This window comes from Stegastes partitus, unplaced genomic scaffold (genome assembly GCF_000690725.1).
Source record: "Stegastes partitus isolate 25-593 unplaced genomic scaffold, Stegastes_partitus-1.0.2 Scaffold224, whole genome shotgun sequence".
NCBI classification, from domain to species: Eukaryota; Metazoa; Chordata; class Actinopteri; family Pomacentridae; genus Stegastes; species Stegastes partitus.
In genome coordinates, this window is record NW_007577955.1 from 173,131 (window position 1) to 190,401 (window position 17,271).

A 17,271-nucleotide genomic window follows, 5' to 3' on the forward strand; every position below is an offset into this window, starting at 1 on the left:
ACTATAGAAAGCACAGGAAACAACTGTATACACACACACAACATTTATTGCTAACTAAACAAACAAACAAACAAATAACAACAACAAACATAAAATATAAAATACAAACAATGATGAAAATGTTGGTTGAGAGTATGAGTGTGAAAACCGAATGTGGAACAGAGTGATGGCTTGGAGACTTAAAAGTCTTTTCACCTGAAGCAGCAGATAATCTGTTAAATTTGGAATATTGGTCTGAAGGCCAATTATAATCATAAAACACCCGTTTAGAGACAGAAGCTTGATACTTGCAGTGTCTTGGCGGGTGCAACAGCGTCTGGAATTGGGAGACGAGGCCTTCAGCTTGAGTTGGATCAGGGTGTGGCAGTTGAAGTTGCTACATTGGACCAAAGTCGGCAGCTCTCCTGCAGTTAGAGAATGCCCCTAGAGAATCCTAGAGAATGCCCCTAGAGAATGCCCCTAGAGAATGCCACTGCTTTTTGGGTGAAGAGGCTTTTTAATAGTAAAACTACTGACCAATCACAGCGAGCTCCGCTCCCAGAGGGGCTGTTAGATATGACATCCCAGTATCACAGGGAGGTCATGAGGTGGTCAGAGTTTTGCTCTGAAAGTAACAATGTTCCTTCAGAACTATATGTATTTGTACTGATACAAAGCTAAGCTTGTTGGAAATGAATGTGTCACATGTAAAGCTTCACGGGGAGAGTAAACATGACTAATCTATCTCTGACGGTTACAGAAATAACACAATGCTTAGGATATGGTAATATAACAAGCTGATAAATTAAAGAAGGACTTATCCAACTGTAATTCAGCTTTGGAGTATTTATCAGGACATGATATAACACAACATTTAACAATTAAACTTAACACAAGATAATAAGGCACATCTTCTGGTGCTGTGTCTTCCCGGTTCATTGATAAGTTTATTTGTTAGGTTCAATTGTTGCATGCCACAGGAAATGAGGGGTCAGCAGAGCAATACGTTAAGCCCGGGGCACTTCATTGCGCCTGGCTATCTGTTAAGGTCTGCGTGGTTGAATGTTTTTCTTTGTCTTCCCCCAAAAGCTTCTTCGTGTTACGATGTTTTGCAGCTCTGATAGGTGTGATAAGGGAATTCCTAAGGGAGCTCTGCTTCCTCACTCCTCCGAGTCTGCAGAGCTGATTTTCATGGCCCTGTGACCTGCAGGACAGTTCTGTCTTTTTATGGCATGTGACTTGGGTGCTGGAAAGTTCAAATTAAGTTTTTTGAATCCTTTTGGGCATCTGTGTCTGTCCACATCCTACATAACTATTACTAGAATCTGTGATGCAGCATCTAAAACATCTTTCAAGATCACTAGAAGCCATGTAAGTGTCACTAGAACCACTAAAAAGACCACTACAACCACTAGGACTACCAGAACATCGTATAAGACCCCTCCAAACCCCTCAGTAGTTGAACCTAAATAACCCTTAAACCCTGGACCTGTAAAAAAACAACAACAACAAAAAAAAAAAACAACCTAGAACCTGATATGTGATGTCTAAATTTTACACTTTGATTTTTGCTCATTTAAAGCTAAAAGAAACTTAAAAAAAATGTTTTATGTCGTTTTTAGTTTTGAGCTTTTTATATCTTCGGATCATTTTGAAGCCACAGCTGTCTCCATCTTTGTTACCATGGTTACGTGTGATATTCTGGTCCATGTCCCTCTGTTCTGTGGTGATACAACAGACGGACTCTCCTCAACAAATCCACTTATCTCCAAACTCTGAGCTGCTCTCTCTGTTTGTCCTGCTCACTGAGCAGCAGCACCAGTACTGAATAAGACTTATTTTAGATGAGCTCATTTATCTCTGTAACGGTGTAGTTTTTATTCACTGATAAAAAAAAAAAAAAGTTAAAGATTTAATCACAGTTCTTGTTCTAAGAAGTTACTTTTGTATTTGTTTTTCTAATGAAAAACAGCATTAAAAAATATATCTTCTTAGCCTAACTGACTTCTAGTGCTTCTCGCTACGATATACTGCGTGTGATGGCATTTCATTTACACCTGCTTGTTTTTTGTGGTTATTTACATTTGCTGCTTTTACTTTTGATTAATTCCTATTTTTTGTTTTATATTTGACTTATTTTTGCTTTGCTTTAGTTTTGATTTCATATGATTTTGGGATTTACTTGTTAGCTTTTCTTTTGTATTTAATTGACATGACGTCCCTGGAATTTATTTATATATATTTATTTTGTATTTGATTATTCTTTTTTAAAAAAATAGACTGTATATGGTGTTTAAGGTTCAGGTAAAGTTAAAAATATTTCCACTGCTTCTCTGTGTTTTACCTTGATGAAATAATTGTTCACGTTGCAGGTTGATGTTTTTTGGACGTTTGGGTCACAACCGGGATGCAGACGATGGCTCTGGTTTTGGACACCTGGTCTGAACTCACTCATCCTTTGAGTCAAATAACCGTTAATTTAATCACAAGTAAAAAATATGCACATGGAAACATGAACTCAGAGCAGCAAGAACAATCAGCAACAGCTTTAATAACTGTTCATCGTTGAAGACATTATGAGAAAAACTTCTATGAGTCCACCTTCATCAACATAGTACTTCAGTGAACTCACTCTGTTTGGTCGGACAAAACCAGGCGAATCAACACAACTCTGACTTCCGCTTTCACTTGGTGTTTCTGACAGTTTATCGATCCATCAATGATCAATCAGAGAGAAGAGAAGAAGACTTTTGCTGTCAGGTCATTACACTCCTCCATGCACATTTTGCCTGACCCCACCCTTCACTTTAAAGCTCATGTGACCTTAGCAGCACGTCAGAACAATCTTGAGACCTTACGCAACGACGGGTCATCAGAACCGCCAAGGCTGATGGGAACTTCCCGATCCCCGCTGAACATTAAATGTAGGAAACAAACACAGATTAACATCAGTTACAGTTCTTTTGCTGATGCTGAACACTCACAGAACTGATTTCTGTAATGTAACGTTGAAACAGGTTTCCATCAAAATAACTTTACAAGCCTCCTTTTAAATTCTTCAAAAATGAAGTATTTTGATCATATTCTGTCCCAGTAAATTTTGATGAGGATCTGGATGGTGTTTTTTTAAACTGCGAGACAGAGCATTGGTATTGGTGGAGGGCAGCACTCTGAGTTCTGTCATTCAGACAGGAAACCTACAAAACAGTTTACCTGTGACCTGTTTCTTTTGCAGCTCAGAAGAGTAACCATTTCAAGACACGGTCAATCGGAGTAAGTGCCAAAATATAAATACATATAAATATAATATAGATTCTCTTTTTTATGAGTCAAGACTCAAAACATGAGATTGTCAAACAGTTAAACAATCAATGAACATGTCAATAAAAAAACTGAAAAAATGGGGCTCTTTCCAGTGCAGCGTTGTGTGAGGTTGCACCAACATTCACAGAAAGCTGTCTGTGCTGGTTAAAGCGACAACAAAACAACTAAATGATCATCATTCACTCACACAAATGTGGCCACTTGAAATTTTAACTTGCACACTCTCAAAAAAAGGTAGCATATTTGGTCATTGATCATTCGTCACCATTTTGGTCGCAGACTGGATCCCTGTACCTACCCCGGGGTTGGTACTTTTTTCTCCCCCAAAAATGGCCCTGATAGAGGTTCTACAGGGACAGTATCAAGTCAGAAAATATTCAAAGGTTTAGGCAGCTCCAAAATGACCTGCAAGTTCCTGCAGGGGAAAACAGCCTTATTTTTGGCTTTTTGTAGTTGTTTACATCAAAACACATTTTTGATTTGCAACTTGTGAAGACTGAAACACATTTAAATTCATTGTAAAAATACATTCTGTATATCACACTAGTAAAAATAGGTGCTATGAGCAGTCAAATGATTTGCTGTCAGATGTCAGCAGGCTCGTTTCTTCCAGTCTATGTTCTGAACTGTTCACAGTTTCGTCCTTCTGTGATTGAAGTGTTTCTGTGTGTTGTGTCATGTGTCGCTTCATGTTCGACACCTGTGTGAAGCGTTTACCACACACTGAGCAGTGAAAGGGTTTCTCTCTGGACTCCCCAGTGTGCTGCACCATGTGCCTCTTCAGGTTTCCTCCCTGAGTAAACCTGATGCCACAGACGGAGCAGCTGAAGGGTTTCTCACCTGAGTGAGTCCTCAGGTGTTTCTTCAGAGCTCCACTTGCTATAAAACCTTTACTGCAGATGGAGCAGCTGAACGGTTTCTCTCCGCTATGAATCCTCATGTGTGCTTTCAGATTGTGTTTATGATTGAACCTGTTACCACACTCAGCACAGCGAAACGGTTTCTCACCTGGCGCTAGCTCTGAGTTCTCCTCAGTCTGGCTGTCATCTAGCTCTGACTGCTCACTGCCACACTTGTGTCGCCTGAAGCCTGACAGCCAAGTGAACTTCTTGTCACAGACGCTGCAGCTGAATTGTTTCTCACCCGTGTGGACGGCCATGTGCTGAGTCATGTGAACCTTCTGAGTGAAACCTTTCCCACAGAATGGGCAGCTGAATGGACGCTCGCCTGTGTGGAGCCTTTCATGGGTCTTCAGGTTGACCATGCGGCCAAATCGTTTCCCGCACTGAGAGCAACTGAAGGGTTTCTCTCCAGTGTGACTAGTCATGTGACCCAGCAGCGACCGCTTACACCCAAATGTTTTACCACAATCAGAGCAGCTGAATGGTCTCTCTCCAGTGTGGATTCTGGCATGAGTCTGCAGATGCTCCTTTCGGCCGAATATCTTGCCACATTCAGAGCAGCTAAACGACCTCCTGCCTGGAGTACATCCTTCATTACCTGCAGGGACACTCCCAAACTGTCTGGTTCCCTTCCAGTCTGAAGTCCTGTCTTCAGTTTGTAGTTCAGGTTCTGGTCCTCCCACAGGGTTTCTGCGTGGAAGCTGTGAGGACTGAGGTTTCTCTTCATCCTCTTCACTCTTCACAGGGACAGGACTGAACATGATCTCAGCCTCCCTCTGGCCTCCAAACATCTCTCCCTCCTGATTTGCTTGGGGTTCATGCATTTGAGACGACTCCCCACCACACAAGTGTCGTTTGAGTTGGTAAAGCCACGTGAACCTCTTGTCACAGATGCTACAGTTGAAGCGGTTCTCCTTTGCGTGGACGGACATGTGCTGCGTCAGGTGTCCTCCATGTTTGAAGCTCTTCTTGCAAACAGAACAGCTGAATGGTCTCTCTCCAGTGTGGATCCTCATGTGTATGTTCAGGTTGTGCTTGCGACTGAATTTTTTGCCACACTCAGAGCAACTGAAGACTTTCTCTGCATCATTGTCATCCTCAGCTTGGGTCTGAGGAAGCCGGGACAACTCGCATTCACACTGATGGCTCTTCAGCTGAGTGTACCAAGTGAATCTCTCGTTGCAGAAGCGGCAGCTGAAGCGTTTCTCGCCGGTGTGGACGGACATGTGATACGTTAAGTTCACCTTCTGAGCGAAGCTCTTCCCACAGAAGGAGCAGCTGAATGGTCTCTCTCCAGTGTGAGTCCTCATGTGTATCTTTAAGTGTGGACTGCGGCCGAATACTTTACCACATTCAGAGCAGCTGTATGTTTTCTTGCCAGTGTAACATCTCACATTTTTCACAGGCACTTCAATGATTCTCAGGGAGTTTAAAACAGCCTGAGGTTCTCTGCAGTCCTGCCTATCACCACCAGAGACCTCCATCTTATATCCTGAAAACTCAGAAGTCTCAGGACATGGTTCTAAATGTCTGTCTGGGGTTAAGTTCCAAACTGGTTCTGACTGAGTGCTCCACAGTTCCTCCTGCTCCTCTTTGATATGTCGCGGCTCTGGGTTCTCCTCATTCTCTGGGTGCCCTTGGTCCAGACTCCAGCTCCTTCCCTGCTCTTCTTTCCTCAGCAGCAGCTGTTGGACATCTTCAGGACACAGAAACACGAGTCAGAGTGGAAAATTCAGTTTGTTTCATATTACCGATTATTTAATTCCTCATCTGATGTCAGAACTTGCGGAGTTCTCACTTAGACCAGGATAGGGGATCACATCAGTCCAGGTCTTGTGTCTGTACAATGACTGGCTGTTTGTAGAAGAACTGATTTTAAATTCTACAGGTGGTTAATAAAATATTTTACTTCTGATCTGCTCCTCTGGGATGATTTAAACATTTTTAAGGGATTGAAACTTTCAAATATCACCAAAAATCTCAGTTAGAACCTGTAGAAAATCCCCTGAACCTCCTTTAGCATAACACCGAACAAGTGGTAGCAGATCTAAGAAGAATCCTATAAACATATTGGTTTATTTGGATATTGATTTTTGCTCCTCTGTGTTGTTACTACCTAAGTTTTTACCATCTTCAGTCTTCACAGGGACAGGATTGAAGGTGAACTTAGTGATACCAGCTTTCTCACTGCTCCACAGCTGCTCCTGCTCCTCTTTAATGTGGAATTGCTCCTCCTGGTCCAGACTGGAGCTTCTCTTTTCACATTTGTCTTCCCGCTGCTGGACATCTGCAGAGGACAAACAAAAACAGGAGAGTTGACTAAATAAAAATCCTTTCCTTCCTTAAAAAGCTTCACTGAGAGCTAGAACATTTTTCATTAAAATTATACCACCTAAAGGACCTGTAGAAAATCAGCAATTATCACAACCACTATCCAAAGGACCCTAAAACACCTTCAACAACTGCAAAGACAACCAAAATGACAAAACTAAAACCATCCAATATACAGATAGAACTTCCAAAGTACCTCTTGAATCTCTTCATTGAACACTAGAACCTCTGAAAGGAAAAAAGAATCATCAAAAAGATCCCCCTTTACTACGGGATAAAGGACTACTGAAACACTTCAAGGGATACACAACAATCCCTTCAAGGACCACACTGACCACAGTCTGTTTCAGTAAAACGAGAACCACATAAATGACCCACAGAACCCCAGCAATTCTTACAAGCAGCATCTAAAGACCCTAAAGCATCTTTAGAAAAATTCTAAGAGTTCATAAATGGCTGGTAGAACCTAATAAAAACCAGTCAATAAGTGAAAAGATCCCCTTAAAGCCCCCTTAGATCTCTTCAGTGATTAAAACTTAAAAACAACAATAATAGTAATAATTATTATTTACCCAGACTGAAATATATTGTACTTTATTTATATGCTATAACATTATGATGAATAATAATAACAAACAAATGTGGAGTTTGCATGTTCTCCCCGTGCAGCGTGGGTTCTCTCCGGGTTCTCCGGCTTCCTCCCACACAGTCCAAAAACATGTTGAGGTTAATTGGTGATTCTAAATTGTCCGTAGGTGTGAATGTGAGTGTGCTTGGTTGTCTGTCTCTAAGTGTGGCCCTGTGATAGACTGGCGACCTGTCCAGGGTGTCCCCTGCCTTCACCCTAAGTCAGCTGGGATAGACTCCAGCCCCCCGTGACCCTAGTGACGATTAAGCGGTGTATAGATAATGGATGGATGGAATGATGACTATGATTTTAAATATCATCATTGTTGTTGTTGTTATATTACTGCCACCATAAATATTGTTGTTATAATAACAATTCTTCTTATAATTATAGTTGTGATCATAATTCATAAAAATAAGAATAACAAGGACAATGAACATGTTGTCGCTGTTTTGGTGCTGCATTGATCCGAACTGATCAATTATTTAAATTAACTGATTGCTCCACCTGTCTGAGAAAACTTCTGTTACCATGGTGACGCACCGGGGTCAGAGGTCAGCTAGCTTTATGACAACAGGAAACGGTTAAAAGGTAGCGGCTAACATGCTAAGCTAATAAACCCAGCTGCAAGCAGCGTCAGGTTCGGCGGACACGAACAGGGTCAGCTCACAGCTATACCCGAACCGGATGTTTATGTCCGAACACTGACGATCAGCTCATCGATCCCCGCAAACCGGCTCCGAGCAGAACTGGCCAACAGCAGCAGCTTGCAACTCCCCGCAGCTCTCACCTGCCCTCCGCTGCCCCGGTTCGCGCTTTAAGTCCACATGCAGCGGTTCTCGATGTCGGTCCATCTCGGATCTGCACAGAGAACCGGACTGTGACAGAGTCGTTTCGTTATTCGGACCCAGCCCCAGGTTGGTCTTTTAACAGCGAGCACCGTCAGACCCGCGCAAATACACACCGCCGCTTCTGGGAAGTCGGTTCAAAATAAGACATGAACCAGAACCGCAGCAGAGTCCAGAACTCATCTCCACGTGAGGAGTGAACTGTTTACAGCTTGCTTAACCATCTGATATTGAAAAACACAACAAAAATATTTGTTTACGGTTTATGAACATTTTACAGATACTGATGCACACTCTCAGTCCTGATCCTGACCTTCTAGGCTCTAAGCTTCATTTAAAGTCAAAACTTGAATTTTACTGAGGGGATCAATCAATCAATCAATCAATCAATCAATCAATCAAAGCAACACTTAATATGGTGGGTTTTTCATCCTAGGATTTAATTTGGTCAGGCAAATTTGTTTACACAAACAAAAGAGATAAAATAAGAATTCGAAATGTTAAAAAACAAACACTAAACATAACAAATAATATAAAAACAGTAAGATTTAAGATCAAGGTGAAGCATTTTCTTCTTTTGTAATGAGCATGAATATAAAGTGAAAATACTAATGGAAAGTAAAATAGGTTTTACTTAGCTTTCCCCCCACGGTTATTATTAATTTATATTCTTCTTTAAATAACTTTATCATTATGAGTTTTATTTTGAAACTCATTCCTGCAGTGTCGGCCTACATTTTAATGGACTTTACAGATTGTTTAACGCACAGCTGCGTCCAGAATCGACAGGAACCGGCAAGACGGAGCCCGGTTGTGTTTACGGACCAGAGGAGGACCGACACCGGGAGGAAGTAGCTGGAATGGACGCTCGAGGAGAAGGTTGGTTCACCTCCTGCTGCAGGAAACAGGCTAACTGCGAGACTAGCAATGCTAAGCTAACGTTCGCAGTGTGTGCTAACTCACAACAAGAGTCCTCCATTAATTTAATATTCATGATGTAACGATGTTAATTTAACGAGAGAATGGAGTGAATGAACAGCAGTGTGATAGCAAAAGCACAAGTGATTAAATTGCTTTTGAACTGTACATTTGTTCGGCTGTTTTAGTGAACTTTTCTGCTCGTTATCAGAAATTAAAACTATGGATGCTGCAGCTGAGTGACTTTGCTGCTCATAAAGCTGTAAAATAGTGTTGGACATTTTAATTCTGCCTGAAACCTTCTGTTGCATTCCTCGAGCCTTTATTTTTATGTGTAAATAAAAAATAAATTTAAAAAAAGATATATTTTTGCCCCTTGACATTCAGACCAGGTCCAGATCTCATTCCATTGTACTGAGTGGAGCTGCTGCCATAAGTGTTAGAGACTGATGCTAAAAATGTGTCGACATTAATTATCAATATTTTTAACAAGCTTTTTTTTTTTAGCACATTTTTCTTCTACATAACTGTTGCGTCCACAGTGTCAGTAGTTTTTGGCTCCAGTCATTACTCAGCTGCAGTCAGCGTTACAGTTCGCCTCTTGTTCTCCACATTTGCGTGCCTGCAAGGTTACACATGCCATAAATTTCATCATCCACTAAAGTCCTCAAAGGTTTATGTGCAGCCAAAATTTGCTAGCGTGTGGATTTACCACATGGAAACCAAAAGCTGTTCAAAACAAATGCGTATCATAAAAGAAAGATAGTCACAGTGGTCCACACACTCACACACACAATAATTTATCATTCAAACAGTTGGAAATGAAGTGATTGCTGCTTGGCTTTGGAGGAGCTTTGATTTGTACAGCTCTTTCCATCATCGGAGCCCAACACAGTGGTAAGTCCCAAATTCTCCAGATATCTTGTGCTATGTCCGTCCACTGTGCTTGACACAACCCAGAAATAATCACATTGACCAATCTGTAACCAGCTTTGTATCCCAGTGTATTTTTCTGTGTTTGATATGAGGGGCAATGCTACTGTCTGCGCAGACCGTCACATTTGTTATCTTAGAATTTTGAAAAGCACTCATTGACATTTTTTTTTTTTTTTTTACAATTCTCTAACATTTTATAGACCAAACAAATGATCAATTATTCCATACAATATGTGATAGACTCATCAAGACTCAAAATAATTATTAGCCGCAGCTGATTTAATGACAGCTGACAATGAATTGATTCAGAAAAATAGTTGTTGCAGCTCTGTGCGTCTGTATAAAAATATGTCTGGTTTCAGTGACTATATTAAGGTCTGTGTTTCAGGTTTACCTTCAGATGTCCAAAAAGTGATTGTTGGTGAAGAAAAACTGCAGGAGAAGAGCTCTGGTGCAAACCAGAAATACCATGAAAACCAGGGGAACCAGGACAATCAGAAGGACCTGAACATTAAAGAGGAGTTGTGGAGCAGTCAGGCAGGAAAGCAGCTTCAAGGCCTAAAGACAGAAATCACCAAGTGTGCCTTCAGTCCTATCTCTGTAAAGACTGAGGATGATGAAGAGAAACCTCAGCTCCATCACAGAGACTCAGTGGGAGAACCAGAACCACATCTAGAACCAGATAATAGGACGGCAGAGTCTTCAGAGACGGACGTCAGTGATGGTGACTGGGAGGAAACCAGTAGATCAATTTTAAATTTGGTTAATAATGTGCCCACAGATGAAATATGTGATGATGATGATGAAAAACCATTCGGCTGCTCTGAGTGTGGGAAAAAATTTAGTCACAGTGGGAATCTGAAACAACACCTGAGGACGCATACAGGTGAGAAACCCTTCAGTTGTTTACAGTGTGGTAAGACATTCAGCCGTAACACAAACCTCAAAGCTCATCTGAGAATCCACAGTGGAGAGAAAAGGTTTAGCTGCAGCGTCTGTCACAAAAGATTCACGTGGAATCATCACTTGAAAACTCACCGGTGTGTTGGCAAATCAGCAAACTGTGATGGATCAAGACCTGAAGGGAACTCACCTGAAAGAACAGGTGATAAAGACGAGAAACCGCTCAACTGCTCCGAGTGTGGAAGGCGATTTGTACACAACAAAGATCTGAGCAGACACCTGAAGTCTCACACTGGTGAGAAACCCTTCAGCTGCTCCGAGTGTGGCCGAGGTTTCAATGACAAGTCAACTCTGTCAAACCACCTGAGGACTCACACAGGGGAGAAACCCTTTGGCTGTTCGGTTTGTGGTACAAATTTCACACACCGTGTGAGTCTGAAACAACACTTGAGGACTCACACTGGAGAGAAACCCTTCAACTGCTCTGAATGCGGCAAAACCTTTAGCCGTAACACAAACCTGAAGGCTCACCTGAGGATCCACAGCGGAGAGAAAAGGTTCATCTGCAGATTCTGTGAAAGAAAATTCACTCGGAAACATCACATGATCGACCATGAGCGCATCTGTACATCGGCGAGCAGTAGAAGAACCAAACGGGACAGGAACCGAACACTGATGCCCCGCCCTCACAGCCATGGACTGGTGGTGCTCATCAAGGGCGTAGATTTGGTCTCAGCAGTTGTAGGAACACAACAACCCATCACTTATCTCCCACATCCATTGCAAAATGAGGTGACTTTAGCTTAAATTGCCAAAAATGAAACATTTTTCAGTCAGAAATGGTAAAAACATAAATAATTTTAGAACTTTCAGTCAGTCCCTGTGCAACTGATTTGTCCATAGTAGTTAGACTGTGGATTTTTTTGAACCCCTGTACAAATCTGCATATTTGCACTTCCTTGTAACTTGTATGTTTAACATCTTTGTGTGCTAAAATCAGCTCAACCCACACCCTGGACCTCATTTTAGCATTTCAAAACTTACATTACACATATTTAGATTTTTTTCTTCAAACGTCTTTGTTACAATTTTTACATTTTATTTCTGTTCTTTTTTGTTTATTTCAGCAAAGCGTGCCCAACATGAACATATTGTGAGAGCATGTGAGAAATAAAACCAAGGAATCGTTCAGTTTAAATCTTGAATTATAAGAGTGAAGAAAACAGAGAGCTTTGTGACAGTTTTTCTTTTATTTCTATTAGAATCCAGAGAAAGCTAAGGCTACAAAATCAAGGGTTTTTGCTGAGTAGCACTTTGCTTTCTTACCTAATGTTTCCATTTGTACACTTACAGTTCTTCTTGTCATTTGTATTTATGTGGCTTCAAATTAAGAAGTTCTGTTGTCGCAAATGCTGCAGTATTGTTTATGCGATCACAAAAATGCAGTTTTTCTCATACCAGGTGTAACTAAAGTTCATGTTGTCAGGTCATATGAGTGTAGATGAACTAAAATGTGACAAAAACAATCTTCAGATTCTGAAGACAAGTTATTCTAACAATGAACTCATCCAAAATGGTAGTTGAACTCTGAAGTGCATCTCATGAGAAACTTGTGACCGAGCTGCACCAGCGTTTAATAAATTGCTAAACAGTGACATCCTCTGGTCCAAAAGTAAAACTACATGTTTATGGGAGCGGGGATGAAACCAGCAGCAGGACAGCAGTTTTTAAAAAAATGTCTTAGAGAATAAAAATAAATGAATAAATAAAAATGATCAGACAGACATTATGACTTTTAATGTTGTTTATTTACCTGTGAATATCATTGATAGTAATAGAAAAATCAACAGACAGGAAATCAATTTAATGATAAAAAGAATCTGTTACAAAAGCAGTCGGACAAAAAGAACCATAATTGCTATAGTTTCTATTCTTTTTAAAGCTGCCCAGCTCAAATTTAAACCTCCTCGTTGAGCTGGTAAAGCAGCTGAAAAGTCTATCAAAACTAAATGTTTAATTTCAATCATAATCTATAACCTTTGTCCATTTTAATTAACTTTAAAAAAACGCAATAAAACACACATGACAGAAAGCGAAGAGGATCTGGTATCAATGTATGACAGCGTGTGGCTATTAAATTGACTCTGAATCATTCAGTGGTACTAACATTTCCAGGGATAGTGGTTCTACTCTGTGTATAAAGGAGTGTCAAACACTATCAAACTCCTTCTCGAACAGCAGAAACATCAACTGGAAAGATGTTGATTCCTGTTGCTCCACATTTGCATTTTTTGCATATGTGATTAAAATAGCCCCTGGTGTATAACCTGTATCTGTGGGTGAACAGTGAAAATAATGAAGCGGACAGAGAAGAACACGCCCTTGTGAGAACCAGTGCAGACGACTGTGTGTCACAACAAGACTAGACAAGCCTTGTTCAGCCGGGTGGCGAGGTCTGTGGGAAACAATACCAGAACCGTTTGACCCTTCACCTTTTGGAACTTTTTTAGGACCTGATAAAACTTATACCCAATACCAAAATGTTTTAAATGAATGCCAATTTTGCAATAGTCAGCATTTTCCAGGGATAGTGTCACATAAAGTGTGTATAGAAATGCCTTCTCTCCTTGGATGTTTGCATCATGTACACAGCTACAACCTTCTGCATGCTGCCTGTTCGCAAAGCAAGCTCCTAAATTCAGTACAGATTTGTTTTTTTGCAGACAACTGCATCAGATCATGTATTTGTACAATTAGATATTCAATGCAAAAAAAAAAAAACTGTAATGATTTAGCAGCTGGGATTCCAAAAAGAACTCTAAAATAAAGAGAAATAACCTAATAAAAATACAGTAATGTGCCAAATTAAAGTGCATTTTGTAGCCTTACTTTTACGTGGGATCATGTGTTTTTTTGACATTTTTATTTTTGAAAGATAGTTACATGAAATTAATCATATGATGTAATAGATAGATACAGTTGTGAACAAATGTATACACATACTTGAAGTCTGTAATTACAAAATGTTTGTGTAATTCCTTTTTTTTCTTTGTTTTTTTTTTGGTGGAATGATGGAAACAAACGAAAAAAAATCATGAATTTGTTGGGTTTTTTTTCAAAATTAATTATAGGGCTTATGGAAATATGACAACATCTGCTGGGTCAAAAATATGCATACAGCAACTTGAATGATCAGTTTTGGTGATACAGACACTTGTGTTAATCAAATTTCCTTAGTGGCATAACCTCTTACTTTGTTGTGGGTGATTGCAACTGACTACAGCAACAACAGCAAGGACAGACCACTCTGGATCCGGATCCGGATCCGCATCTGTGACCCAAAGGTAATCAGCTCTTTCTGAGATTTTTTGTACATTAACTCTGTGCTCTCATGTGAAGGTTTGTGTCTCATCCACTCATGTTTGTGTCAGATGGTCAGTTTGACCCTGATGCCTTCGAGGGCACAGGAAACTTTATTTTGAAAATCTGCACAAGTGTTTCCATAAACTGTCTTGTTCGTGGATGAAGGTTTATCTAACAGCTAGACAAAATCCAGAGAGACTGATCCCCACCTTTTTTTTGTTTTTGTTTTTTAACCTTCTCCTACTAGGAATATGAAAGCCAAACATATTTATAAAATCAGATTGTGACTTTGCATTGTTTTTTTGTTGTTTTTTTTTTGTCTGGTGGAAGCACAAGCTTAGTACGTACACAAACTCTTAAAGACAACTATCCATCCATTATCTATACACCGCTTCCGCTACCTACTGCGCCACCCTGCAGCCCTAAAGACAACTACTTCCTGGGAATTCAGTTGATCACAGAAATTTCCACAACAACTTTGAAAAGGAGGACAAGGTGCTAAATGTGAACCAGTTTCAGCATGTACATCATGTTGTTTGAGAACTTGAGTGACAAATGAAATTATTTTTTACTTATGTTGCCTTTAATGGTGTCAATAAGTTTAGTTCTGGTTACAAGGTTGCACTGGACTAAAGGTTCACTATAAGAAACTTACATATGCCAGATTATTTTGACCTCCCTGACAGTAAGTTTGTTGTGACTTAAGCCTCTCAAATCTCTTCTTGGTCCAACAAAACACATATTTTATCTTACTTTCATTTAAAAATTTAAAAAAAAAATGGAAGATAGAATCAAGCAAAAGATGAGTTACTAAAAGTATTACATTACATTATTTAACAGATCCATTGTGGACTCCTCATACTTTGTAACTCAAACTGTTTTTTTAGCAGGACGCACCCAGGGAAGGTAAAATGACACAAAGACGCATGTGCTTAACAAAAAAAATATCTTGCATGCTTTGTCCCACTTGATCTCATTTATTAGGAGCGATGATTGACTGAGCAGCGTGTTGTTATGTAGCAACTGCTTCACACCACCCACGATGGGTGTGTTTTGGTGAAAGAATATCTTGGGAATAATGTGAGATGGGATGGAAAGAAGCCAAAGAGCTGGGAGCTGATGTAAGTCCCGCTGGACGCCACACACAACCATTTGTTTTTCAAACTTAATTGACCATGTGAATGGGCAGGGAGAAATTACAGATGCCTCGAAATGCAATAAAGAAAATCAGTACATCTTGAATTCACTCCTGCAGACCAGGTTTTCAAGCTTAGGCCTACTCTTTTTGTTCATCTCTGGAAATCCCACGATTTTGCTTTGGATCTTGGTTGTGGTGTAAAGGAAGGTGTGCACCTGACTATCCTGGTTTGTTTGGTGATGTTCCTTCATGGACAGATTGAGAAGAAAATGACATTGATGTAGAGGATCAAACCAGCAGCATTTGTCACATTTCTGGGACCCTTGTTTTTCATGACAGTGCTATCTGCTAAACTGGATAACTAAGAGTGTAACAGGTAGCCGTAGAAGAAAGGACTGAGTTCAAGATAGATCATAATTATAGCCACAGTACTGAATGCTAGTCATGTTGTATTTGTTTGCTGTTAAAAAACAATTGTATTTTCTCCAGTTGGACAGCAAATTCATTGCCATGACTTGGCAAAGAGGACTGTGTCTTGCTTCTCTCCATCCATCCATTATCGAAACACCACTTAATCTTCACTAGGGTCGCGGGGGGGCTGGAGCCTATCCCAGTTGACTTATTGCGAAGGCAGCGGACACCCTAGACAGGTCGCCAGTCTATCGCAGGGCTACACTTAGTGACAGACAATCATGCACACTCACATTCACACTTACAGACAATTTAGAATCACCTCAACATGTTTTTGGACTTGTGGGAGGAAACCAGAGAACCCAGAGAGAACCCACGCTGCAGGGGGAGAACATTTAAACTCCACACAGAAAGACCCTGGGGGTCCTCACCGGGACGCAAACCGGCGACCTTCTTGATGCAAGGCAACAGTGCTAACCACCGAGCCACCTTACAGCCCTGCATCTCTCCAAACTTTCAAATATCTGCTTGAGATCTCATGATTACAAAGATCATTCCATGTGATTGCATCATTATTCTACCTTACATTGATGTAACTCGCAACCTTTAGAAACCAACTTCAATTGCAGGACAGAAAGCGGTATTTTGAGTGGGTTCTGCAACTGTTGTCCTGAAACTACAGCCTTCTGTATTTCAGACACAAAGTATTGGATTTAATTTAGTAGTTTTGTTCATGCCATCTGAGAAGCCCAAATATCTGGATGCTGGAACTGATTATTCTCCAAAACAACAATGTGGTACCTTCATCATCTAAGACAAGATCAGACACCAAGAAGTCTTTATTTGATTGAATTAATAAATGCTCGTTTGTTGGCTGGGTTAAGCCAAACTTTTGGAAATTCCAGGACTGAGATGAACTCTTCATCTTCAGTTATCACTCTCCTCATCCTTCTTCATCTTCCTCTTCATCCAGTTCACATTTGTTCTCATTTCACCCTCACTTAACTGCTCTTTGTACATCCAGTTCAGGGCTCATAATTGATTGAAATGGCAAATCTATTGTTTAATTAGCAAATATTTAAGTTTAAATTAAATACACAGATTTTAAAAACACACTGACAATTAAAAAAAAACTGTCCATAAGAGGATTGGATCACAAAGATAAAATTATATTTATTATAACATGTCCTCAGTCAAACTCCACATAAAATTATCTATTAAGGAAACTTGTCTGGGCAAAAACACAACAAGCCTCTGACACACAAATACCAGAAAGGCAAGATACACATGTTCCCGTAAATCTCTGTAAGGCTGCAGAGCGGCACAAATCTGTTTTTTTTTTTTTTTTTTTTACCGTAAACTGGAGTCAAAGTAAAAGTCAAGGAGAATAAAGCAAGACCGGAACGTGTACAAGTGCACCTTCAAAAATAAAAGTCCTGAAATGTTGACATTAGAGGCCTCATCACAGGGTGGTTGTTTTTGCCTGACACAGTTTTGTAGAAAGTACAGTGCATTGTTAGTACACTGGCCTCCATTGTAACGGCAATTTTTCCAATGTCCTGTGATTGCCTTTACTGCACAGGAGGAACA

General features: G+C 40.3%; 2 protein-coding genes across 2 annotated transcripts; one reads left to right on the forward strand and one right to left on the reverse strand.

Moving 5' to 3' along the window:
* Positions 1-3,803: 3,803 nt before the first annotated feature.
* Positions 3,804-8,078, reverse strand: LOC103356833 (zinc finger protein 260-like). Its single transcript, XM_008281133.1, has 3 exons — positions 7,955-8,078; positions 6,322-6,492; positions 3,804-5,901 (listed from the first exon to the last, which is right to left on the reverse strand). Exons 1-3 carry the CDS (start codon positions 8,016-8,018, stop codon positions 3,863-3,865), a joined length of 2,274 nt encoding a protein of 757 aa, XP_008279355.1. The 5' UTR covers positions 8,019-8,078; the 3' UTR covers positions 3,804-3,862.
* Positions 8,079-8,570: 492 nt separating this feature from the next.
* Positions 8,571-13,804, forward strand: LOC103356832 (zinc finger protein OZF-like). Its single transcript, XM_008281132.1, has 3 exons — positions 8,571-8,891; positions 10,255-11,561; positions 11,897-13,804. The coding sequence occupies exons 1-3, from the start codon at positions 8,873-8,875 to the stop codon at positions 11,924-11,926; spliced, it is 1,356 nt and encodes a 451-aa protein (XP_008279354.1). The 5' UTR covers positions 8,571-8,872; the 3' UTR covers positions 11,927-13,804.
* Positions 13,805-17,271: the final 3,467 nt, after the last annotated feature.

Bases quoted from the DNA above. Each gene is read 5' to 3' on its own strand.
- LOC103356832 (XM_008281132.1), top strand. The intron at 11,562-11,896 runs GTGACTTTAGCT...TGTTTATTTCAG, and splicing joins CACATCCATTGCAAAATGAG to CAAAGCGTGCCCAACATGAA.
- LOC103356833 (XM_008281133.1), bottom strand. From the start codon at position 8,018: ATGGACCGACATCGAGAACCGCTGCATGTGGACTTAAAGCGCGAACCG. The intron at 6,493-7,954 runs GTGAGAGCTGCG...TGTCCTCTGCAG, and splicing joins ACCGGGGCAGCGGAGGGCAG to ATGTCCAGCAGCGGGAAGAC. The intron at 5,902-6,321 runs GTAGTAACAACA...TGTGTCCTGAAG, and splicing joins TGAAGATGGTAAAAACTTAG to ATGTCCAACAGCTGCTGCTG.